The following is a 10,143-nucleotide window of genomic DNA, read 5'->3' as shown; positions in this document are numbered from 1 at the left end:
CCAAACAATCCCCTCACCCTCGCCAAACCGTACACGGCGACTGGCTACCAAGCACGGATGCGTAAAGGCACGTTCACACTTGCGGATTGACGGACGGATCCGCGCAGACGGAAAGTGGAAACAAAATTACGATAAAAACTGCATGTTTTGAGAAGTTAATTTTTTCTCGACATGTCTTCATGCATAGACATTTTAAACATGATGTCTGAAAACAATTTGCAGCTTTTTCTTTTTTTGTTTAGCACAGAAATCGCATCGTCGGGCGCTCAGTCTCCGCCCAAATGCAGATCTAGTGGTCCGAACAAGGTTTCAACGTCTCTTGCCGTTATCCGACTAAAGCGGCAGGAACGATTTTTGAAAATTCTAAAATAAAAGCATTTTCGGTAACTGTTGCCACTAATATACTTCGTCGCCCATCATTTTCCACCTGAAAAGTTTCGAAAATCGTCTTTGAATATAAGATCACACAACGGAAAGCTCCGATACCTCGCTACCTGTTCGGACCGCTAGTACTATATTTGGACGGAGACGTAGTGTTCGGCGCTGCCTAAATTAGTTGTGCGGCAAAAACAAAACATAAATGTTTTCTTTTTTTTTTCATTAGGTATTTGATAAGAGCTCGTAGTCAGGCGATCTTTCGGGCGTAACAATTCAAGCCCCTCGAACATTCCAGGTATACTGCGCGGTGCTGCAAGTGCAATCAAGCGATCGTCGTTTTCTTTTTTTTGTATTCAGTGTATTTTGCACAAGACACAAGCAAGCGGTGGCGGAAGACTTTATTAAAAGATATTCCCGAGGACAATCTCAAGTATCCTCGCGTATGAACAGTGATTGATTTAATGCCTCGTAAACAAGAGCCTCGTGGCACCCCACTGCTCGTCCGTTTTGAATTCCCAGAGTACCTCTGCAGTACTCGTAGGTCGGTTCTCTAGAAGCGAACAACTCAGGAGTCGACTCGTCCGGGAATCGGTTAGATTCAAAGCGGGCAAAAAGCTGGTAAAACCTTTTTCTTCGATGATATATCACTCGAAATGAGGTGGTGAGGAAATGTGCGACATTGTGAGGTGGGAAAGAGTAGCCACGCGAAAGCACAGATAGAAAAGCCTCGGGTTCTTCGCTTGAGCACATGTCAATCAATCTTGGGGAACGCGTATCCATTTTTCGCTGTTGGATCCCGCCTCATTCGCTAGGGATAGTAAAAAAGCGCTCAGTATCTAAAGCAACGCTCCCCATAGGCTCTTTTAGAAAGCCCAGCATTCGCGGTCGCCATTAATTGGCCACCAAGGTCACTTAATTGGATCGGAGTGTTCGCTGACGCTGCACTCGTTCTCCATCGGAGTCAGTACCACCTATAAGACAAGGCCGCCCTGAAACGTCATTACTAGTGAATCGATGCTGAGAGGCGGCGACGCCAAGACGTACGCGTCTGTCACTTTGTGGCGAGCTTCAGCGTCGGGGATCCACTAACGATGACGTCATGTGCAGGCATTGTCGTCTAGGTGGCTGAGCCTAGATCATGCCGAATGCCGACGCACACTTCGTGTCCAATAGCTGATCAGGGTGCCTGCCTAAACAATGGTGGACTCGGATAATTGGCGCAGGAGCTACTAGATGGCGCTCACTTTTGAAAGGGGTGTATTGTGACTTGAGAAAGTTTCTTCTCCGCCCTACCTATACGCCTTGAGTGGAAGATTAGTGCACTACCAGCTGCATACAGTGCTGGACCTTCACGCAATGCGTCGACACGTGCTTATGTCGCCAGCGCCTGTGTTCCCTCCACCCTTTATATACGCCGGAGATGGTTCTGGCCTTGGGCCTTATGCATAGTTTGCCGCCAGTTCCCGATTCAGGAGCACGCAACCTTCCAAGTGCCACAAGACGGTTCAATACGTTCGATGCTCGCATACACGACGGGGTCGCTCTAAATCCGACAAAAACTCCCAGGGACCAAGGGTAGGTCACTGTGCCTGTCGGCAGGATGGAGGCCGAGGCAGTCTTATGGGGCCGGTGTCGGCTCTGTCTCACCGAGGTCCAGGATGTTCGCGGGTCGAAGTGAAACCTCACTTCTTCCAGGAGTGTCTCGTATTATCGAAGCATAATCTCCTAAATCTTTATTTTTTATGCCTGTTTTTCAACTAACACTTCCCAATTCAAAGCAAACTGTTTCGTGTTCCTCGAGGCTCACGCCTTAATTATTGTCTTAAAGAGATAAAATGACCTTTGTTTCTTAATGACACTCCACCGCAATTCTAGAAAGTCATTTGAGTGTAGTGTCGCTTTGTTTGTTACATGAAAGCGGTTTTGAACTTGAGTCATGTGCCCTAAAACGACTAGCTGGAGGACACAGAAGCCTAGGTCTTTATTTCCCTATATTGTTTTATGTCTGACACCGCACCTATGGTGCGCCTGTTTCTCTTCAGAAAGCTGGAAAGATGGGATCGATCAAATTAGGCACATTTGGACAAGTTTTCATGATATCCTTATACCCTAAGCATATTGCATGTCGAAGCAAGACACCATGAGATAAGGTTTAAAGCACAGCTTGTTAAAGGCCTATTAGCTTGATAGAAACAAGAATAGTTCCTCATCAAACAGGCCCAGTTATAAAAATTAAGTAATATGATAGTTAATAGTAAAACTTTGGGGAACCCTTGGGGAGCCTTTGAACAACCGTTTGTGGAACTCACCTATAGCCGGTATTATTAACTTCTATTTACCTAACTCAATATCTTTCTTCTGCCACAAAGTCCAATTTGCAGGTTTTGTTGACAAGTTATTTTCAATTGTCTCGTAGAGCAGTAAAAATACCTTCAACAAGAATCCCTATACTACAAATGAAAATTGAAAAAAAAAAATGAATTTGTACCCCTTTGGCAAATCATCCAGGTTTAAGATCGACCTCTTTAAGATGCAGCAAGTGCATGACGGCTGCCCCGGCGTTGTGTGCCAAAGATAAACATCACAACAGCAAAATAAAGAAGGTAGACCAAGTTTGCCTGGATAGGTTGCTCAAAAGTTTCCAACCTAAGCTGGTCCAATTGCTCAATCAAGCGCTGCTTAAATCAACAGGACCCTTGCCAACAGTCCTACATGTCAGAGGGTTCTTTCTAGTGGTGCAAAACTATCGATAATACAATCGATAGTCGAGTATAAAAAAACTATCGACAAACTATCGATAATACAATGGATAGTTCTGCGACACTATCGATAGTTTTGGAAAAACTATCGATAGTATCGATAGTCAATCTATCGATAGTTTTGCATCACTAGTTCTTTCTCAACAAAATGAAGGCCACTAGCGATACAAACAAAAAATAACGTCACAGGCGACAGGGTAACACGCGACAGATCAGCCTGCCTAGTCTCGCTTCTTGGAGTCGCTGTCCATGACCCCTTCTGGGAAGCACATGGTGCTCAAAGTCGGCAGCAGGTATTGCTTGTCGATGGAGTCGCTGGCTTCCTGGCTTAGCTTGCCGAATTCCTTTGTCTTGCTTGCCTTGGCTTGGTACTGCGCGAAAACGGAAAACACCGATGGACATTCCCAGAATGTACGCACACCTTTCTAACAAACCCTCAACCCAACGTGCAATCTCCACAGCCCCGGAAAGCGAGCAAATCACGCGCCATACGCACAAGCGCTGAAAATGGCACCGGTCAGAGGCTCCTGCTGGGGCATTACAAAAAGCACAGTGCAGCCTAGGGCTCAATAAGCTGCTCATCAGAGTAACGGCACTTGAGCTATACCGTTGCCTAAATTCATCGTTGCAAATTATCTGAAGCTTTATCTCAAATCTCAAACCTCACCAAGCTCAGCAAGCTCCTGAGCTTGCTGAGCTTGGTGTGAGGAAGCTCAGCAAAATGCCGGAGCTTCCACTCATCGTATCGATTAAAGCTCAGAAAGCCACACTTTCGAATCGTGACTCGCTCTGATTTAGACAACAAAATGGCGGTGCATTAATCGAAGCATAGCGAGTCGAAACTCCAAGCCTAGCTTATTTACTGGTTCTAGTCCAGCCAGCCGCATTCAAAGCTTCCGCCAGCCAAAAAATGTTTGTCCTAAACGCACGGATCCAGCAATGAACGTCCCCCCCCCCCCCCCATACTTTTATGCAAGGATGTGTAGACGACACTCACAGGCGACTGTTGCTGTATTTTTAAAGCAAGAAGCCCCCACAGTTAAGGATGCGTTCCATTTGACCGCCTACGCTCATACCAGAACCACACATTTCCGCCTAATCTTTTCTGACCATTGACGATCTAGTCCGTCCGGAATTTTTATTGCCGACCGCAGTAAAAATAACTTGACCTAGCAATATTAGGCACATAGAGCGTAGCGATAAAACCCGTGGAAATGGGGAACAAGATGGACCAAGGAAAAACACTGCGAGGTGACTGCTGCGCGAATGAAAAAAAAAAAAAAAAGAAACCCTGATCCTGGTATCGAACCAGAATCTTCTCCATTTCGAGTGGATAGCTCTAACAACTGAAGTAACCAGGAGTTAGACGTCAGTAAAGCACAGGGGTTTTATCAGCTGACACCAGTCTAACTCCAAAAAGGGCGAACAGCCTGCATCTTAAAGTTATAATGATAATGCAATTATTGCAAAGGTGTAAGCGAACTGGACAAGAATAACGATAATAATCCCTGGCAGGCACGTAGCCAGAATTTTGTTTCGGGCGGCGCTTATGGCAAAATGTTTTATGAGTTTGTGAGGCGGAGGGGGGAGTGGAGGCCCCAGCAAAATGGAAGATTGGGGGGGGGGGGGGGGGCCCTATGTCTCCCCCTCCCCCCTCTCCCTGGATACGTGTTTCATCTCTGAAGAAGGGGAACAAGTGGGGCAAAGGAAAGACACAAATCTCCAAACAGGGCTGGTGCCCGTCTGAAAAATCTTCTCCAGGAATTATTGTTGTTATTCTTGTCCAGCTTGCTTGCACCTTTGGATGAAATGCATTATCATCATAACCTTAAAATGCAGACAGTTCACCCTCGTTGGTGGACTGGTGGCAGCTGATAAATCCCGTTTGCTTTACTAACGTCTACATCCTGGTTAGCTCGGTTAGCAGAGTGCGCCACTGAAAATGGGGAGGACCATGGTTTGACACAGGACCAGGAGGAATTTTTCAGACGCGCACCAGCTCTGTTTAGAGATTTGTGTCCCTTGTTCCCCTTCTCCAGGGATTATTATCGTTATCCTTGCCCAGCTCGCTTGCACCTTTGCATTATCACCATAGAGCGTCTGGACGCGCAGATCAATGTGAGCGGTTGGTAAGAAAATCTGCTCCTCTTGAGCCTTAAAGATCAGCACATTGAACAATACCTTCTTAGCGAATTCATGAGTTAATCCTTTCTGTTGGTTCTGCTTTGTTTCAATATGAAAGAAAGTGACGACTTCTAAAAAAATACTGTTTTTCGCGCGCCTCAAATATTTTGTGTTTTGTTTTTATTTGTACCATACCTGCTATAATCCCCTAATAAAAATTAACAGCATTTTGAAAAAAAAAAAAAAAAATCTGCTCCTTTTGAGCTTTAAAGATTAGCACATAGACAAACAAGGTTCTGTTTCTAAAACAAGAAAGCGAAAGTCACACGTCAACTTTGATTCTTCGGAAATGTGTTTTTTCTGGTTACTTCTACCTAGTTCTACCGGGGTACATTTGAAATCGAAAATAAGGTTTTATCTTCCAGCAAAGCACCCTGCGTTTTCAAGATGGCGGCAGAGGATTTTTGAACGCGGGTAGCTTGCTCAGCAGCGGTGACTGAATCGTATACGTTCGGGTTAACGATTTAATTATAAGTCATGTGTATTCCGGGTAACGTTGATGAAATTGTAACTCGAATTAGCGCTTGCGCGCCGCAAAAAAGATTATTTAAAAGAAAAAAAAAAGTAAATACCGAGACTGAAAAAATATTTACTTTTTGAATCACGTGGACCGAGACATCGATTGAGGCTCGTCTTCGTTTTCGATCGTGAGTTGTTAAAAAAACAACAAAAAAAAAACAACGTTATTTTAAGTTTAATAAAAGCAAAAATCATATATTTTTTGGTTTAGCTGAAGTCTAGACGCAACCGATGTTACAAGCGCGAGCATGTGGTCCTGAACAGTGCTTGCACTGCGCCAGTGCTCGTGCTGGGCAGAAACACTGAAAGCGCGGAGCTCGCTCTTGTAGCGTCTGCTACGCTCACACTTAAAGTGAAACGGAGTATAACGCCGAGGCTTTGCGCGCGCCTGGTCTGCTCCGAAAAGAAAAGAATGCCTGCTGCTGCCCTCTACTTTTATGAAAAAGGAATAATAAAATAAGGGGGTTTGTGTATTTGATGGATCTCAACTGGCAAGTATTGGCTATATTACTCCTTTTACCTTGGTGGCATGAAGTGGGTATTATTCGCTACTAGCATCTATTGCTGACCGGGTTGGCTTGAATTGGCTACACATGGTTATTCATGTCTAGTAGGAATAATAGACCTTTTCCGAGAAGTGGTTTGCAGACGCACGAGCACCCGATGCCAAGCGGTGGAAATCGACACGAACAATCGAGGAAGTTCGGAAGGAGGCTGTGGATCAGCGAGTGAACACGTAATTGCAGCATGTATATATAATTGTGTTACATAAAAAAAGAAAGTGGACGGAAAGGCAAACACGAAGTTTAGGTGGACGCCACGGATGCCCCTCTTAGAAGTCGCGTTGGGCATGCGTCGCAGCACAGAGAGCGTAAAAACTGGTAGCGTAGCTCCCACTATCGATTGGTAGCGCAGCTAGGTCACTTCCTCGATTTTTAGTTTGTGTAGCCACCGCCTGGTGCCGTCGGTTTGTGGAAAACGTCCATTATTCGTTATTTTTGTGCTTATGAAATAGATTGACTTCAAGTAGTTACTGTTGGCTATTAGCATCTATTTTTTTTTTACCAAATTGGCTTCAAATGGTTGGTAATGGCTATCCGGGAGTATATAGTTGACAATTCTTTGATATATTGTTTTTTATGAATGGAAATGACATCAGGTCGTTGTTATTGGCTAAATGGAGTAGTCAGAGCTGTGTGCACGACTGCTGGGCGCGTGCTGATGGCGAGCCTCAAAAATTGTTTTGCAACGTGCATTCCACACCACCAAGATTGCCCATCTTTGCAACCTATACACTCTCAGAAAAAAAGGTGTATTATTACACCCCTTGTCCCATATAATACACCCCAAAATTTCAATTCGACGTACAGCGCCCCATAATCGAACAGGCGGCCCCAAATTTTACGAGGGGCTTGATAGCCGTGTGGTACAACTTATTAAGATAGCTGATGTACGCATTATTGACTACAAAAAATACTGTCGGAGTTTTCTTGGCCGTACTGCAAAAGCTCCGCGTTTTTTTTCTTTGGTCTTTGATACGTACTTTAGCAATTTAATAAGTTATACCGGACCGTTATCAAGCCCCTCGTAAAATTTAGGGCCGTCTGTTCGACTATGGGGCGCTGTACGTCGATTTGAAGTTTTGGGGTGTATTATATGGGACAAAAGGGTGTAAGGTGATACCCTTTTTTTAGAGTGTATTAATGTGGGCTCGTTCCGAGCATGCGCTTTAAACAGCGCCTTCAAGTATGGCGTCCAGTGAATGCCTCCTATTGTATTGGCTTGAAATGGCTACAAATGGCTGTTAGTGACTACACTAGGGCACTCCTTTTCGTGGCATTTTGAAGAAGACCGCGCGAGTACAGCTGTGATCGGCGCTCTATGGCGCGAGCGCACCAGTATCCACAGCTTTGGTTTCAGTAGTAAGAAAAGTTTTGCCCGAGTACAGTATTGATGAGGCACCCTAGTATTGATGATTATACACTGAGCGCACCAGTATCCACAGCTTTGGTTTCAGTAGTAAGAAAAGTTTTGCCCGAGTACAGTATTGATGAGGCACCCTAGTATTGATGATTATACACTATTCCTATGTATACGAACTGAAATGACTTCCAGTGGCTATTGCTCACTATTAACATCTAATTTTGACAAGACTGGCTTTGAATGGCTACCAATATTTGTTTGCTGTAATAGTTGACAATTCTACGCTATTTCGTTGTTTTTGAATGAGTATGCTTCTGCCCTATTTATGTAATTATTACCTGACTTGGGGAACAAATAGTAACCACGAAATATTAGAGCATCATATTTTAATTTGATGAGATAAAAACAGCCCAACGTCTGGTAGCGACACAATGGGTTGCAAACGCACTGCCGGTGACGCAAAATAATTCCAATTTCCGGAAAAGACATTTTTTTCCCATGTTCCTACGTTCGATGAAATATCGTTTCAGCGCAAATTTAAAAGCAGTTCAAGAGTCATTGGACGGCCCCTTTAAACAATGTTGGCTTTAGGCATCAATCCTTAATAAAATCGGCTGAAATTGCTTGAAACTGGAGACTAGCGACTAATATTGAAAACGTTGTGCGATTTGCATCGTTCTGAATACAGAATTGACGTGACTATTATTGCTTAATGGCCGCTGTTCCTTGTCAGATCTGCTTCAGATGGCTATATGAGGCTAATAGTGGCTATTATTGAGAATTTATGCAGGTGGTGGGTTTATGAATTTGATTGATTTCAAATGGCAGTGATTGGCTACAAGCGTCTATTCTCGACCTGGGTGTCTTGATTTGGCTACAAAAAGCTCTTAGTGCTTATTGATCGCAGCGCTCTCCTATTTTGTACTTACGAATGAGAATAGCTTTAACTCGCCATTGTTGGTCATTCGCATATATTACGAACAAAATCGGCTTAAAATGTTTAAGAATGATGCGACTCTTATATGGCAATAATGGCTACAAATGTCTATCATTAATACCAGTTGGTAGCTATTTGAAGCCAATATGGTAAAATGTGAGGCGCAAATAGCCAACAATCGCCACATGAAGTCATTCCCATTCGTAAAGACAGAGACACCACATATTTATCAGTAAAAATCACTAATAGCTTTTGCAGTCAGTTCGAACGATTTAGTCAAAAATAGTCACTGATAGTCATTAATAGCCATTTGAAGCCATTCTAAAGCATAAATACCGAAATAGCACAGAATAAATAGCCATTGGTAGCCATTTGAAGCCAATGTGGTCAAAATAAATGTTAATAGTCAAACATAGCCGTTGAAGCCTATTCCAGTTCATAGACACAAACATAGGCCATCATTATCAATGCTAGTCACTAATAGCCATTTCTAGCCATTCCAAGCAATCTCATAAAAAAGAGATGTTTATAACCAATAATAGCCACTTGAAATCATTCCCATTCATAAACCCTGAAATATCAGAGTATCATGAGGTACACTCACTACTAGCCATTGGTAGCCGTTTATTCTTTATTCTTTATTCGGAGAACTCCTGCAGCGCCTAGAAGGCATTATTGCAGGGGGCGAATAAAAAAGAAAAGAACGTCTCAGCATTTGACAGCACAAACTATACATTCCTGTAAAGCGTTCCAGTCCTTGACCGTCACCACAAAAAACGAAATTTTGCAGAGCTCCGTCCTAGTACAGTATTCGCGTATCTTGTGCACACGATGATTACGTTGACGTCATGATGGCGCTTAAGACGAGGACAAAAGGGAGACAGCCAACACGGAGCGCTACTTCAACTGTTTATTTTTGAACAATAGGGGGGACATATATACACTCACACCGCTTCACCTCAGCCAATCCCGGGCCTCACCGTCGCTCGCAAAAACGCTATCTCTTTGTCTAACAGGTCAATGGAGGCAACGCTGACACACTGTGCTCCAGACTGTTTTATCAAGTCTCCTTCTATTATTTCCCTGACCGTCTTATCCTTGTGTCTGGCTAGAATCGCGCTGAACGATCATTACGTTTGGAAAAATAATTTGGTTTTAAGAGGTATGATGAGCTATTAATACCAGTAGCTTCATGATAGATGTATAAAAATTTGAACCGTAATTTTTTTCGCCGAAGATCCAATGACGACTATCCTATACTGCCCAGGTCGAAGCGTGCGGCACAATTTTTTATTTTTTCCAAGCCGTCAATGCGATTTTTTTTTTTTTGGAAGGGTCCCACACAGTGCATGCGTATTCTAGAAGTGGCCTTACATAGGCAAGATATGCTAGTTCTTTTATTTCTTGAGTAGCGTTTTTAGGTTTCTTTGGACAAAGCCAAGT

General features: G+C 43.6%; 1 protein-coding gene across 1 annotated transcript in view; it reads right to left on the bottom strand.

Annotated features, from left to right (window-relative positions):
* Positions 1 to 758: 758 nt before the first annotated feature.
* Positions 759 to 10,143, bottom strand: part of LOC8033168 (elongation of very long chain fatty acids protein 4) — a 134,701-nt gene continuing 125,316 nt past the window's right edge. Inside the window, exon 9 of the mRNA XM_029989713.3 lies at positions 759 to 3,508. Within this exon, the coding sequence (XP_029845573.1) occupies positions 3,359 to 3,508 (150 nt within the window). The 3' untranslated portion in view covers positions 759 to 3,358. The remainder of the gene's footprint in view (positions 3,509 to 10,143) is intronic.

Source organism: Ixodes scapularis, unplaced genomic scaffold (assembly GCF_016920785.2).
Source record: "Ixodes scapularis isolate PalLabHiFi unplaced genomic scaffold, ASM1692078v2 PGA_scaffold7__128_contigs__length_106722199, whole genome shotgun sequence".
NCBI lineage: Eukaryota > Metazoa > Arthropoda > Arachnida > Ixodida > Ixodidae > Ixodes > Ixodes scapularis.
Note: the sequence above shows the minus strand (reverse complement) of the source record. Positions and strands in the feature narration are given on the sequence as shown.